This window comes from Podarcis gaigeae (genome assembly GCF_964106915.1).
Source record: "Podarcis gaigeae genome assembly, chromosome: 18".
Lineage (NCBI taxonomy): Eukaryota > Metazoa > Chordata > Lepidosauria > Squamata > Lacertidae > Podarcis > Podarcis gaigeae.
Genome location: NC_139696.1, coordinates 3990906 through 4007038, shown reverse-complemented (window position 1 = coordinate 4007038; position 16133 = coordinate 3990906). Strand labels below are relative to the sequence as shown.

The 16133-nt window shown below is 47.5% G+C and overlaps 1 protein-coding gene across 2 annotated transcripts in view; it reads right to left on the bottom strand.

Annotated features, from left to right (window-relative positions):
* Positions 1 to 12380: 12380 nt before the first annotated feature.
* CIRBP (cold inducible RNA binding protein) overlaps positions 12381 to 16133 on the bottom strand; it is a 6407-nt gene continuing 2654 nt past the window's right edge. Inside the window, exons 4-8 of one of the 2 annotated variants that reach the window (XM_083720778.1) lie at positions 15782 to 15920; positions 15596 to 15686; positions 15432 to 15499; positions 12635 to 14943; positions 12381 to 12509 (exon numbers count right to left, since the gene is read on the bottom strand). In XM_083720778.1, the coding sequence (XP_083576904.1) occupies positions 14927 to 14943; positions 15432 to 15499; positions 15596 to 15686; positions 15782 to 15920 (315 nt within the window). In that variant the 3' untranslated portion in view covers positions 12381 to 12509; positions 12635 to 14926. The remainder of the gene's footprint in view (positions 12510 to 12634; positions 14944 to 15431; positions 15500 to 15595; positions 15687 to 15781; positions 15921 to 16133) is intronic. The other variant, XM_083720779.1, reaches the window with a different exon arrangement.

Below are 16133 nucleotides of genomic sequence, written 5' to 3'. Positions count from 1 at the left end.
GTTGCTCGGTCCCTGCTCCTGCCCACCTAGCAGTTTAAAAGCACGTCAAAGTGCAAGTAGATAAATAGGTACCACTCTGGCGGGAAGGTAAACGGCGTTTCCGTGCGCTGCTCTGGTTCTCCAGAAGCGGCTTAGTCCTGCTGGCCACATGACCTGAAGCTGTACACCGGCTCCCTCGGCCAGTAAAGCAAGATGAGCGCCGCAACCCCAGAGTCAGCCACGACTGGACCTAATGGTCAGGGGTCCCTTTACCTTTACCTATCTCTGATTACCAGAAGCTGGGGGAAAGCCCCGGTCCTCTGTCATTCCTTGCTTGTGAGTTTCCCTCTGTGTGTGTTTATGTGTGATGGATTTACCTGGGTACCTCAGGTGGTCAGAGTGCAGCCCTGATAATGCCAAGGTTGCAGGTTCGAGACAGCTGCATATTCCTGCATTGCTGGACCTCCCCTTCCAATTCTATTCTATGTTGCCTGTCTGTCCTGCAGCCTGAGGCAGCGCACTGGGTTTAAGGGCAGAGCAGTCTCCTGCCCTCTCAGCGATTCGAACGACGTCTCCCAACCGCGGTGCTGGCACCGGCTGATGGGAGTTGTAGTTCCAATTCCCCCTAGCCATGAGGTTATTTCTTTGCCGGTTTTAATTCCGGGAGCTGCAGGGTTAAAAGCCTGCAAGCGGAAAAAAAACATCCTGCAACTCATATCACCATGGAGATGAAATCCTTCCATGATGATCAGGGAGGGTGTGTGTGTGGAAATGAGAAAAGCAGCCTGTCTGTCCATCAACTCCCTACCTGCTGTGGATCATAGTCAGAAGGGGGCTTCTGAAGGTCATCCAGTCCAACCCCAACAGTCTAGAATTTTTTGACCCAACATGGGAATCAAACCCACAACCCTGAAATGTAGAGTATAGCAAACGTAGGTAAAGGTAAAGGGACCCCTGACCATTAGGTCCAGTCGTGGCCGACTCTGGGGTTGCGGCGCTCATCTCGCTTTAGTGGCCGAGGGAGCCGGCGTACAGTTTCCGGGTCATGTGGCCAGCAGGACTGAGCCGCTTCCGGCGAACCAGAGCAGCGCATGGAAATGCCGTTTACCTTCCCTCCGGATGGGTACCTATTTATCTACTTCCACTTTGGCGTGCTTTCGAACTGCTAGGTTGGCAGGAGCTGGGACCGAGCAACGGGAGCTCACCCCGTCATTGCAGGGATTCGAACCGCCGACCTTCTGATCGGCAAGTCCTAGGCTCTGTGGTTTAACCCACAGCGCCACCCGCGTCCCAATCAGAGATAGACTGCAGCTATATATGAAGGTTCCACTCCTAAAAAAACCACAAAATCTGTGAATAGACAGATCCTCTGAATTGTTTGCGTCAATCATTCATTCAAAGGGCCCAGGAAGCTCAGACACAGACTTCTGCCTTAAGGAATCATCTCAGTGGGCAAGCTGCTCTCGGTTTAATACAGCAACTAGGCAAATACAGTGGTACCTCAGGTTAAGTACTTAATTCGTTCCGGAGGTCTGTACTTAACCTGAAACTGTTCTTAACCTGAAGTACCACTTTAGCTAATGGGGCCTCCTGCTGCCGCCGCACCGCCGGAGCACAATTTCTGTTCTCATCCTGAAGCAGAGTTCTTAACCTGAAGCACTATTTCTGGGTTAGCAGAGTCTGTAACCTGAAGCGTATGTAACCTGAAGCGTATGTAACCCGAGGTACCACTGTACAAGGAAGCTCCCTATGCTTTTCCAGTGGTAACGGGTTAAGTACGGTACTTAGTTCGTTCCGGAGGTCCGTTCTTAACCTGAAACTGTTCTTAACCTGAAGCACCACTTTAGCTAATGGGGCCTCCTGCTGCCGCCGCGCCGCCGGAGCACGATTTCTGTTCTCATCCTGAAGCAAAGTGCTTAACCTGAAGCACTATTTCTGGGTTAGCGGAGTCTGTAACCTGAAGCGTATGTAACCCGAGGTACCACTGTAGATCTATTGCTCTTCCCCACACTGGGGTAGATTTCTCCTGGCTATTGAGGTTCTACCCAGTCGTAACTCCACAACTGCCATCTTAAGCCAATGGCTGGATTAAGTAAGAGATAGCCGAGAGACACTACAGGGAGCGAGTTTTAAAAGAAATTGAAATGGAGAAAAGCTAAGGCAGGGGTTTAAGAGGGCTGCGAGGCACAACGGTTGCTGCTGCTGTCAACACAATAAAAGGACAGATTTTTTTGGAGGAGGGAGGAAAGATGTGAAGACGAACAGATAGAAGGGATGAATGGAGGAAACTGCCTCTGAATCGAGCAACGAATGCAGCGAAATAATAGATAAACACAAACCCTTTTGCATTTTTTTTGCATGCAAAAGCAAACGAACACCTCTCTCCTTTTGCAAAAAGGGTTTAGGAGCCATGATTTGCCTGGGTTTCTTGACAGCCCCTCCCTTCGCACAGGATCCGCTGTAAAATTATTTCTATTTGTTTTTAAATACCAGGGTGGATGGACAGAGGCAGCAGACATAAAAGCTGCTGCTGGTACTTATTTTGGTAGCTGATAGAGAAACTGGAGAGTGGGGGGGGGGGAGAGAGGAATTCCCCCACCTCTTTTGCTGGGAGGCAGGATCCGACCCAGAACAGAAAAGCCTCCGCAGGCTTCAGAGGTGAGGATCTCCCTCTCTGCCTTTCTGACAACACAACAACCACAACCACCACCACAACAACACACCCACTCCTGCATAGGTCTACTCAGAAGTCAAGGCCAGATGCGTTCAGTGCAGGGCTTGCTCCCAGGGTAAGCGTGGATATTTTTAATTTTGCCCTCTTGGCTTTGCCAAATGGGCGGGGTAATAAAATAAATAATAATAATAAGGACTAGATTTGCATTAACGATTCCGTTTGGGGTTTGGGGAGAAATTAATCTGCACAGTAAAATATATATTATATATCCAGAAATTTTTAAAAACAACAATTCATGCACCCACGTTTGGATCCATCCAAGGATAAAATAGGTTGAGATGAATGGACATGACTAATGGGGGGGGGTGAGCGGGGGGAATGTCTCAACTCCGCGTAAAAGCTGAGTCAGATCATGCCAGCCGAATCATTTCCTCCCAAATGAAAATTAAAATAAGTCGATTGCATGATTATCTTCCCTCCTTAAGGAGGTCGGCTGCAGCTGTCTCCTTGCAACGGGAAAATATTAGTCAGTTTCTCGGATCTGCTGCAAGGCGCTGCACGCTTTCGCCGAGTAGACCCATAGAAAGAGGGAGACGAAGGACTTTCGCTTTCATGCAAATAAAAATGTAGATTGTTTCTCCCTTTTCCTCCCCCCGCTTCCATTGCAAGCCCCGGAATGACAGCAAGGGAACAAATCGTCCTTTACGAGCCTGTTTCTTCCAAAACAAACTAGCGGATCATTTAATAATAATAATACAAAAAATCCACACACACCCCGGAGAATTTCACCTAATGGAGACCCATCTCCGTTCATCACAACACACAGACACCATCTCACTCTTTCCCCCGCCCCTCAATTGCAAAACTGGGTGATGCATGCGTAATTTAAATTTAAATTGTTATTTTTTTTCAAAGGAGCGGAAAACACATTGGAAATATCCAAGCCAGCAAGAAAAAACATGGTCTGGATTTTTTTTGGGGGGTGGGGTGGGAGGAGTTGGACAAGGGAAGCGACGTTTCCTTTGCTTATCTTATTTTAAAATATTATTATTATTATTATTATTATTATTATTAGGAATAAAATGATAAGGCTACAGAAAAAAAGGGGAGGGGAAAAGAATGGGAACAGGAAGAGAGCGTTAACAGATGGACACACAGAGGAAAGGAGAATGAATGATGTTGCAGGAGGAAAGATTTAGGGCTCCCTAGAATTAATAATAGCAATAATAATACTCTGGACTCACCTAAATTCGTGAACTCGCATCTAAATAAATAACTAAAAGCTCCAAAAACAGGAGAAAAAGCGGAGCTCCGGATCCTCTCTCTCTCTCCCTCTCAGATTTCAAGGGGGTTCCCCGCTTTCCGCCTTCCTTCCCGTAGCTCACACCTTAATTTTGATTTAAAAGGGACAGAGAGGATTTATGAATGAAAAGGGACCCACCCACTTAGGAACGCGGAGAGGAAGCTGCGCGGGGGGGGGAGGGCAACCCACGTGACCACAAAGAGTGAGTGTGTGTGTCATTCAAGGATAATGAGACGCTTCTGATTGGACGGGTATCCGGGGTTTCATTTGAATGAATGGGGAGGGGAGGGGAGGGGTTAGGGTTATGTAAAGCGCGCAGGTAAATAAATAAATAACCGAAGCCCTGATCCTTTTATTCATCACTATCTCTCCTTTTTTAAAAAAAAAAAAGGAAAAATAAAGTCAATTTATTGAATCAGTTCTAGCCTCTCGCCGCAGATCGCAGCCTCCGCAGCACGGATTTAAAGCGCATCTGAGGCGCATTTAAAGCGCATGACAATCCACACACACACACACACACACAACACACACACAGAGGAATCCTGGAAATGGCAGTTTCTCCTCCACCCAACCCTGTCGCAGAGGTACAGTTCCCAGAGAAACTACAGTTAATAATAATAATAATAATAATAATAATAATAATTTTTATTTATACCCTGCCCTCCCCAGCCAAGACTGGGTTCCCATGTGCTCTAAATGTCTGCCTTGAATCTGTGGTGTGTGGCTCCTCTGCCCCCAATATATTGAATATACACAAGACCTCCAATATATATGTCAGCACCTCTTCTAAATTATTATTAGGAGTTTGTACATATTATTAAGGGCTGGGTTGGAGCTTCCGCCTTGGGGAAGACCTATTGAAATGAATGGGCCAATTATGCCCATTCATTTTGATAAGGCTTGCTCCGATAATAATTTTTATTAATTTCCAATTGCCATCCAATAGTAGCTTCGTTAGGGACGTGGGTTAAACCACAGAGCCTAGGACTTGCTGATCAGAAGGTCAGTGGTTCGAATCCTCGCAATGGGGTGAGCTCCCGTTGCTCGCTCCCTGCTCCTGCCAACCTAGCAGTTTGAAAGCACGTCAAAGTGCAAGTAGATAAATAGGTACCACTCTGGCGGGAAGGTAAACGGCGTTTCCGTGCGCTGCTCTGGTTCGCCAGAAGCGGCTCAGACATGCTGGCCACATGACCCGGAAGCTGTACGCCGGCTCCCTCGGCCAGTAAAGCGAGATGAGCGCTGCAACCCCAGAGTCGGCCACGACTGGACCTAATGGTCAGGGGTCCCTTTACCTTACTAGGTTGATAATCCGGCCCTGCCTATGAAAGTGTATAGGGCAGCTCCATTTGTGCCAACTGAGGTTGCAACAGGCGAAGAACCGGCAGCGTTGGGGAAAAAGTCCCGTCAAAGAGACTTGAGTTATCTATAGGGGGCCGCACAGTTTGTCGGGAGACTCAGGGCAGAAGAAATAAAAGCTCTCCTCCTTTTCCTCGCTGCGCATCGTTAACCTTAAAAAGGAACAAGTGAAATCATCAATGATACACTGGGAAGTGGATACAGGACGCAAGATTGAAATGGCAGCCTGGGAACGACTGTGGAAGGTACATTTGAAGTTTACAGTGCGTAAAAGAAAATTATTTGAAAATAGGTGGTACCTGACACCTAACCGACTAGCGAAAATGCATAAATCTGAATCAAATGTTTGTTGGGAATGTAAGAAGGAAATTACCTTCTGTCAGATGTGGTGGTGCTGTAAGAAGGCAAAAGCTTACTAGGAAATTATATATATTGAGTTGAAAAAATTATATATATTGAGTTGAAAAAATTATATATATTGAGTTGAAAAAAAGAAGTTTAATATAACTTTTATTTAGAAACCAGAGGCTTTGCTTTTGGGAATAGTAGGGGTAGAGAAATCCACACAATATAAAAATTCATTTATGTTTGCAATCACGGAGCCCCAAATGATTTATGCCCAGGGATGGAAAAAAGATAACATCCCAAAGAAATTTAGCAGCAAAAATTGTTGGAATATGCAGAAATGGCAAGATTTAAATGAAGAATAAGGAACCAAGAAGACAGTGTTTTTCATTCAGAGTGGAAATCGTTTTATTGAGTATTTAAAACATTATTGTAAGCAGATTAAATCATTAGCAGGGTTGATATAAAGATGTGCAGTGATGAAAAATAATATTGAGTATACTGGATAAAGAATAATTAGCTTTAACTTGGACATGGAGTGAAAATAAAAAAATATAAGCAACTGCAGAAGGGGGGCTCGAAATTGGGTTTTTAAATGTAAGAAATAAATCAAATTGGGGGGGAATGAATGGACAAGTTCATAGAGGAACACTTGGCGAGAGAACTGTTCACAAAGCAGAAATGGCTTCTGAACACCAGGTGCCGGAAGCCACAGGAGAGAAGAGGGCTGCTTTTGTGTTCGAATCCTGCTTCCTGGAGCATCCAGATGGCTTTTCTGACATTCTTAGTTCCCCCTTAAAAGGGATATGGGTGGCGCTGTGGGTTAAACCACAGAGCCTAGGACTTGCCGATCAGAAGGTCGGTGGTTCGAATCCCTGCGACGGGGTGAGCTCCCGTTGATCGGTCCCTGCTCCTGCCAACCTAGCACTTCAAAAGCACGTCAAAACGCAAGTAGATAAATAGGTACCACTCCGGCGGGAAGGTAAACGGCATCTCCGTGCGCTGCTCTGGTTCGCCAGAAGCGGCTTAGTCCTGCTGGCCACATGACCCGGAAGCTGTACGCCGGCTCCCTTGGCCAGTAAAGCGAGATGAGCGCCACAACCCCAGAGTCGGCCAGGACTGGACGTAACGGTCAGGGGTCCCTTTACCTTTACAGGTCCCCAAGTCCTTGCCAAAGATCCCCCAATGTCCCAAGAACAGTTGCAAGAGGCCTCCCCCATGCCAACAAACAAGGGAGACCCAGCCCCATCGCGGTCCAACCGCTTGTTTTTCCAAGGCTCCCCCCAAAACAGGTCAGAAAATAGCTTTATTAAATCGACAAGGTGTGGAGCTTCAAAAGGAACAAAACACTCGAATGGCGTTGCCCATGAGCTTCCAAAACACGCATGGAATTTGCGCAAGCGCACAGCTCTCTGCGTAAAGCTGGGGGTTTTTTTGTTTATTGCTTCAGAAGAACCAGGGGAAAAGGATGGAGAGCATGGAAAGTAGCCTATGTTTTGGATGGAAAAAAAGATGCGATGCCCCGGGAGGAACAGATAAACCCAGGAGGCTGAGACAAAACACGCAAGGCATTCCTATGACGCGGAGGCTCAGAGCTCCAAAACATGGGCTGGCTTTTTTAATCCACCTGCTGCCTGCTCCCTCTGTAGGAATGCCTCTGTTGGGCCCGAGAGGCAAACCTTCTGCCCAGCTTCCCCCCTACAGAGGAACCCTGTCAAAGGCAGCCGATTTTGCCCAGTGAAATATATTATTTGCATCCCTCCCCTTTTGTTGTTTAGTCGTGTCCGCCTCTTCGTGACCCCCTGGACCAGAGCATGCCAGGCCCTCCTGTCTTCCACTGCCTCCCGCAGTTTGGTCAAACTCATGTCAGTTGCTTCGAGAACACTGTCCCACCATCTCGTCCTCCGTCGTCCCCTTCTCCTTGCGCCCTCCATCTTTCCCAACATCAGGGTCTTTTCCAGGGAGTCTTCTCTTCTCATGAGGGGACCAAAGTCTTGGAGCCTCAGCTTCAGGATCTGTCCTTCCAGTGAGCACTCTTGGCTGATTTCCTTCAGAATGGAGAGGTTGGATCTTCTTGCAGTCCATGGGACTCTCAAGAGTCTCCTCCAGCACCAGAATTCAAAAGCATCCATTCTTCAGCCATCAGCCTTCTTGAGGGTCCAGCTCTCACTACTGAGCAGAGGTTGCCTCTTTTCAAATATGGGCCTTTAAAGAGCTGGGCAGCAGGCAGAAATCCAACAGGGCACCCATCGCCATATTAAAATGCATCTAAATATAAGGAGCTGGGGAAGAGCTTTGAATTGCTGCCTGCTTTCTGTTTCCTTGGTGTACATTTTGCCGCCTAGCAACCACCTTTTGGAGGTATACTATTTCTGGGCATCCGGGTGCGAGAGGCAAATGCAAATCGGAGGGGGGTGTTTGTACACCTAAGGAGGGGGGCAACTGGTCAGATGCAGAAAAAACGGTCCTTGCGTCCTGTGTAAGGGAGTTCCACAGTTCAACTCTGGGTGTTGTTGTCATTTGGAAGACTGGGAATGTCGCCTCTGGAAGCCAGTTCAGCTCAACGTCTGGTTGGCATTTCCCTAAAAGCTAAAAGTGGGATTTTTAGCCTTCCAGATGTCACTCAGCTGCAACTCAGGGATGGGCAGCTTGCTGCTACCACCCCCCCCTTGGAGCATCTGGCTAGATATTGCCTACACTGAGGTCCAGCTCCGATGGCCTTCTGGCGGTTCCCTCCCTGCGAGAAGCCAAGTTACAGGGAACCAGGCAGAGGGCCTTCTTGGTAGTGGCGCCCGCCCTGTGGAACGCCCTCCCACCAGATGTCAAAGAGAACTACTACCAGACTTTTAGAAGACACCTGAAGGCAGCCCTGTTTAGGGAAGCTTTTAATGTTTGATGTATTACAGCATTTTAATATTTTTTGGGAAGCCGCCCAGAGTGGCTGGGGAAGCCCAGCCAGATGGTCGGGGTATAAATAATAAAATTATTATTATTGCAGGGCCTGCAAGACAGAGCTGTTTCACCAGGCCTTTGGCCAGGGCACAGCCTGACTCCCTCCTTTGACAATCTTCACAGAATCTCTAGCCCAATGGCTGCCATCAATATGATTTGAATTAATTTTATAATGAATGATTTTAGAATGTTGTACTATTTTATTGTTGTTAGCCGCCCTGAGCCCGGCTTCGGGTGGGGAGGGTGGGATATAAATAAAATTTATTATTATTACACTGACTGGCAGCTGCAAGATTTCAGGCCTTCTCAGCCCATCCTGCATGCAAAACCACTGTCTATCCTCCCTTCCTTGGGAATAAAGAATCTAGTCCTCATTGTTCTAAATAAAAGGACCGATTTAGAAAACACAGGAAGCATCAAGCCGCAGTTCTGCACACAAGGGGTCCCCCAACTCGTGACCTCAAGTATGTTATTTCCCCGCAGAGATTATTTCTAAACACGGCCATCACCGTTCTGTCATCTTTTTCTCTTGCCATAAAGCACCCTCTGCTGGGAAAAACAGGCACAGGTTTTAAAAATCCTGCTTTTTTGCCCGCAAATAGAATAAAGAGGGCACCCAGCTCTCCTGGAAAATGTTGTGCGCGCCCAGGGAGGAGCAACAGGCAGGTGAGATGAAAAAAGCCCCGTTTGTCTGAAATTGCAGAACTGTGGAAGAGTTGGAAGCCACCCAAAGTCATCTAGTCCAACCCCGTGATGCAGCAACCTCCCGCCCAATGGGTCTTGAACCCATGACCCTCAAATTAAGCATTCCTGCCTTTAAAGGATGCCAGAAGATGACAATTGAGAGCAGCATCTGGAGACATGGCTTTTAGAAATCTGGCCCCCCTCTGCCGAAAGATTCAGAGCAGGCAAAGCACATCTTCCCGCAGTGCAATTAAACTATGGGATGGCCAAAATTCAGAGGGGGGTGTCAAAGGCTACTAGTCTATGCTCACACTTAAAGGACAATGGGCAATGGGGAACCTTAGCCGACCTTGGGAGATTTAAGGCTAGGCCAGGGGTCAGCAAAAACCTTTTTCAGCTTTGGGCCGGTCCATCGTCCTTCAGACCGTGTAGTGGGCCGGACTATATTTCAAATTTAAAAAATGAACCCATTCCTATGCCCCACAAATAACCCAGAGATGCATTTTTAAATAAAAGCACATTCTACTCATGTAAAAACAGGCAGGCCCCACAAATAACCCAGAGATGCATTTTAAATCAAAGGGCACATTCTGCTCATGTAAAAACACGCCGATTCCCGGACTGTCCACGGGCCGGTTTGAGAAGGCGATTGGGCCAGATCCGGCCCTTAGTTTGCCTACCCATCGGCTAGGCAATCTCCCAAGGATCTAAAAGGTTGTCAAGTCAGGCATAAGACTTGGGTTTTGATGTAGCGTTATGTCATATTCTGAGCAGATCAATTTGAAGGACACGGCTTGTCAACGTGCGCCAGCTCATGTTTAAGTGAGGAGTCTGCCGCTATGGCTTTTCTATGTTCCTCTCTCGCAATTTTACTCCATCCTTTCATGGAATCATAAAGTGGGACCCCGTGACTTTTTTTGCCCAACCAGGAGCTCGAACCCACAGCCCTGCAATCAAGTGACTCGTGCCCTATGGACTGAGCTACCTCAAACTTCCTTGTTAAACTGGCAAGTAGAGATTTGGGTCTACTCTAAATTTAGTGGGCTGCAAACCTACATAAGAGTTTAAGGAATGATTTCCCCCCATGGAGATACAGCTGGTGCCTTTAATACAGCTTTAGGAACCAGGCGAAACACATTCCTCTTCAACCAGATCTTTTCCTTATTAAAGTCCTTTTCATTAAATGTTTGTGGGGTAGAGGGGAGATTTATGATGTTTATCCTATATTTTTATGTTGTGAACTCCCCCAAGATCTACAGATAAAAGGCATTGTACAAATTTACTAAATTCTCCAGTGCTCCAGAAGGCTGCCTAGGACATATGGGTAGAAATCACAATTAAAGGTTTGAGCAACTGGTAAACTCTTTTAAGAACTGATGCCCAAGTTTTGATTTCTTCCTCTCTCCACATCCCATTTGTTTGTGTGTTTTAAAGATTGCAGAGACAGCCTTAAATGATTGAATGAAGAGTCACGTTGGGAACCTCTCTGGTCAAATCTTAAAAGCAGATTCGGGCTGCAGTGTTAATACAAAGCTCTTTACACTTAAAAAAAAACAAACCCACCCCACTTTCCATTTTAAGGCTGGGAAATTACTTGATCGAAAGCTGGTTTTAAAAATGGGCAGGAGCTGAAGCGAGCAAGCTTGCAAACTGGAGACACTGCCTCCTGCCACACAGAGATATGTGGCAGCCAGGGTGATGGCAAATTGCTTTTCAGTTCTGGGAGCTGGGCAGATTCAGAGCCATAAATCCACCAAGTTACACCCTTCAAAAGCTACTGTTTTTGTTTACTGGGGCTGAGTGTTTTAGGTACCGTATTTTTCGTCCCATAGGACGCACCTACTTTTTTGGGGGGGAACAGGTCGGGGAACAGTGGGATGGCGGCTCTGCGCCTCCCCGCTGTCCCCCGAGATTGTGGGGCTGGCCGATGTCTGTCCGGCGCGCGGGGCGCTCTGCTTCGGGGCGCCATGCTTCGGACACCAAAGGGCGCCCCGTGCTTCGCGCAGGTGTCCGCAAGCCCTGCGCGCCGGGGGGAGTTCCCCCGGGCGCGCAAGGCTTGTGGACACCTGCGCGAAGCACGGGGCGTCCTCCAAGGGGCGCACCGTGCTCTGTGCTGCAGGCTGCCGCCCGCAAGGCTTGCGCGCCTGGGGGGAGGTCCCCCGGGCGCGCAAGGCTTGCGGATAGCTTCCTGGAGCCTGGAGAGCGAGAAGTATCGGTGCGCACCGACGCCTCTCGCTCTCCAGGCTTCAGCGAAAGCCTGCATTCGCCCCATAGGATGCACACACATTTCCCCTTCATTTTTGGAGGGGAAAAAGTGCGTCCTATAGGGTGAAAAATACGGTATATGCTGTTTCTGAAACCCAGCTTTTGGTGGCCAATGAGCTTTATCTGTAGGGAGAACCCAGGGCACCTATACTTATCAATTACTGTACTCTTTCTAGCGCATAATTAAAACATGTTTAGCGAAGCCTTCCCAGATACGTAGAAGGTTGGAATTTGAAGCTTATGATTTACTGCCGATTTAAACTTTTCTATTTATTTACGATTTTATTCTCGCATACTGCAATGAAGCAGAGCACGGGTTACGAAATAAGCAATAATGTAGTAGTGAGCTGCAAAGCTCGCCCCTTCCCTGCACTCTCCAAGAAATATCCCTTTAACCCAAGAGCCTCAAAAGCTCTCAGCTAACTTGTACAGAGTAGAAGGACGTTTTACCCTCAGACTCCTCCTGCGCTGTGTCGGGAATGTCCCCTAGTTCACAGAACAGCCTTCTGGGAAAGGGTTCCTTCATTCCTAAATGCTCAGCGTCGCTCTGCCAGAACTCTTTACAACCTGGGAGGCTTCTCTCGGGACCCAGCCCCAAAATAAAGGATCTAGGGTAATAAGGTGGGGGGTTAAAGGCTTCCTAGATACGGAGGGCTAGAGCCATCCCTAAGCAGTTTTCTTAAGAGCTACATTCCCCTCCTCTGTAATTCAACTAGGTTAGTAATGACTCCACAATGTGCCTTTTTGGGGGTGCAAGTGTTGCCAACACGCCCCCGCCATGGCTCCCCGTTGCCTTCAGCGTATGTGCACAACTCAGCCATATTTGTAGCCCTGTGTTTTATTAGCCTTGTTGAATCCATTTTAAAAAAATGCAAACAGCTCTCGAAGCTTTTGCTGCCCAGCCTGGAGGCCGGTGTGCTCCTCGCCGGTCCTCTTCCACGCAGCACGCGACTGAAAGAAAAGATCAGGGGGGAATACGCAGTTAGCACCCCAGACAAGAAAACTTAGGATATATATATGTCAGCATTAATCTGAAAACAAAACCCATACGCCTAGCGAACCACCAAGAACCTTACCTGCTAAAGAGTCGAAGTTGGCTTACGGTCTATGTTCTGCGCTCAGCCTCAAAACCACTTCCTGATCAATGGTCTTTTTTTCCTCCGTCAACCTGCCAAGACAAACTCGGGTTACAAAAATATATCTATACCACACACGGCAAAACCTCTATGCTTTCTACCCTGCCCACCCTCACACAATCCGCCCCCCCCCCACAGCAACCAGTTCCCCCACAAAAGGGTTCTGCGAACCCGCACTGACTCTCAAGAGTCCAGCGTGGGGGTCAAGCGTTCCGAGACTGAACCTGCGTCCCCCTCGGACTGGACAATGGCAGCTGAACCCCCCCCCCCCACAAAAAGCATTAGTCGCGGAGGAAAACGGTTGCTTAGGAATAAGCGTGGGCTACGGGGGAAAAGTTAAAACGCAAACACGATGGCAGAGAACGTTACAGTTACGTGGACTTAAGTCTTAACGAAGAGTATCCCGAGATGAGCATTAGTCCCTTGGGGGGGAATTTGTTTTTTTCCCCCCATCTGACATCTACCCTACCGGCAAAGAAATGGCTGTGAACGCAACACCCCTTCTGACCCACGTGGAATTTATGCCACAAAAACCAAGACTCAGTACAGGAGATTAAAAAAAAAGAGGATTTTTTAAAAAAAGGGTGGTTGTTTTTTCAGCTGACCAAAATTGGCAGAGAAAATTTTTGCTTTCAGACGGGTTAAAACATTCACTTTCAAAAATATATATATAAATATGAGCTCTCAACAGGAGGAAGAATGCGGACATGAGGAAAGGAGTTACCTCGAATTACGGAACTATCCCCACATATGAACTAGCCAAGAGAGCAGCTTTCGTCCCAGAGGTTCTCTCTCTCTCTCTGTTGGATGCACAACACTTCGCTTTTTCGTCAAGGCACTGCCGTTTTCCATACGCTAGCAGAGAATTCTCAGAACTTAAGAAGGCAACGACAAAGCTAGCTAAATTAGGTCACAGTTATCGGCCTTGGAACACTGTCAAGGAATTGGCAGCGGCGGCGGCGGCAGCAGCTGACCCCGGTTAGAACGAGGCTCCCTTGTCGGCTAAGAACGTCTGGCTGGCTTTTCAAGCTACCAAAGGTGTCAGCTAATTCTTGCTCACACGCTAATGACAATGGGTGCAAATGACAATGGGGAGCCGTGTTGTTATTTTTCAAAGGTTGGATCCGTTCCAGCCAAGCTGAGAACGGACCCCATGGATGGGGAAAGGAGGTGGCTACGCTCCTTTAGCTACTCTTGCTTCAGCTTCAATCACCCTCAACCTGACCTGGCGTCTATCTAGGCCTTAAAAGTACAGTAAGATTTGCGTTGTTTTCACCACCGTTACAACAGCCAGCCTGAAAATCCTCTCTGCAGCTAGCTGCCCTTCCTGTCTGACTGTACACTTTTGACGCTCAAATCCAGAGTTGTGTTGTGCAGCAAGATGTAAAATTTCAAGAGCAGATATAATATTTTTTTTCAGATGGACTTTTAATAGGCTTCGTGAAGCCAAAAGGAAAACTGTACAAGAAATCCTTTTTAAACCACTTCAAAATTACAACATCAATTGAATTAGGCATATACTTTTCTTCCAGTAAAAAAAGGACAACAGAAATAAACATTTTTTTTCCACGAGCCTCTTGCGAGTTAAGATTTGCAGAGTCTTTCTGGGATACGTTTTATGGCATACAAGCAAAAGTCTCTTAAATTGCAGGTTGAACATACAAACAAAGTTTCGCTTTAGGTATACCAAGGTGGGTTGCCTTTTAAAGTCGTTTATAAAGTCATACCCAGGCTACAGCGCCTACCTTGCTACACTAAAGTTTGTTACAAAACGATGCACTAAAACAAACCGACTTCACAGCTTGCTCAGCTTCTACTGAACAATTACGGTCCTTTCTCGCTCAAAACAAAACCCAAAAATCCACAGAAATGGGGCCCCAAAACCTTCGTCTTTTTAATAAAAAAACAAAACAACACACACTAAAGGACACACAACCAAACACACACAGACCTCTGCTCACAAATGAACTAAAATCTTAAGTGCTTTAAAAAAACAACAACGTTAAAACACTTGAGAGAGGAAAAACCCAGAGCTTTCTTTGAGTCTGAACAGACCATCGCATATTAGAAGCTGCCAGGCTGTGTTTTTGTTTTGACAAGGTCAGAACTGAGAGTTTACTACAAAAGTGAGAATACAAAGGAGATGACTACACAAGAACGGATTTCAGCGAAGCTCCCAAAATCTTTATAAATACAGCCATTGGAAGGACGATCTTGAGCCAGGAAGGTTTTTTACTCGTTGTGTGTAGCTGAGGACAAGAAGCAGGCAGAATTGTAAAGGCACTGAAGCAAAGACAAAGGTCCCAGCAATTTTTTCCTCCCCTACTCGCTTGCAAAGCAGCACCTCAAGGCTACCAACGCTATCTCTCCTTATCTCCCACCCCTTTCTTTTTCGCTCCTGGGCTTTCGAGAGGGTTTCTCTGGCGTCATTTCCAGCTTCTGGGGGAAAAAAACGCTAGTCACGAACGACTCGCAATTTTGGCTTTGGGTCCGACTAAGCGTGGCGCATGCATTAATGAGGGCGGGGGTTCCCCTCCCTGCTTTTCTGTGGCGCGAGTGCTTAGAGGCCTGCCAGAAGAGTGGCGATTTTGGAGGGCAAGGAGAGGCTTGCCGGCAAATAGGCTCCAAAGCGAACCTAACGGTACTTTTCCAAAGGTTACCATCCCTGCAAAAATCAAAAAGAGGCTCCAGGCATTCCCACGTCAGTGTATCCTTTCCCTTTTGATCTAGGGCTTACCATAACTGTCATAGCTGTCTCTGTAGGAACCTCCTGAAGGCCTGTCGCCATAGCTGCCTTGACTCCTGCTGTGGGGAGAGACGAGAAGATGTTCATTCACAAGGCACAGCTACAACCAGCGGGCAAACGGGACCGTTTTTTGACCCAACCTCCCCAGGGCTTACCTGCTGCCACCATAGTAGTCTCTAGAACCACCGTATCCCCCGCTTCTCGATTCAAACCGGCTGCCACCGTAACCTCGGTCTCCACCGGCTCCTGGGGAAGGAGAACCGAACAGAGGCTTGAGTTGCATCCAGCTCAACGCAACCAAAGTCTGAAAGTACAGAGGCCACTTGCAAGCTCAGGCTCACCTCTGGAGAAGCCCCGGCCCCGGCCTCTGCCTCCGCGGAAAAAGCCCCGGCCGCCAGCTGAGCCGCCTCTGTAGCCGCGGGACCTGTTGTCAGACGACTTGCCCGCTTGATCAACTCTGATTTGGCGGCCGTCGACAGACTGGAAAAATGAGGGGTTTCGGGGTTAGCACAGTGCTCCACAATTAACACGCACACAAAAGCTGTGACTATCAAACAGATCCTCAGTTAATAATAATTTATTATTTATACGCCGCCTATCTGGTTGGGTTTCCCTACCTACTCCAGGCAGCTCCCAACAGAATAGTAAAAACACGATAAAACATCAAACATTAAAAACTTCCCTAGACAGGGC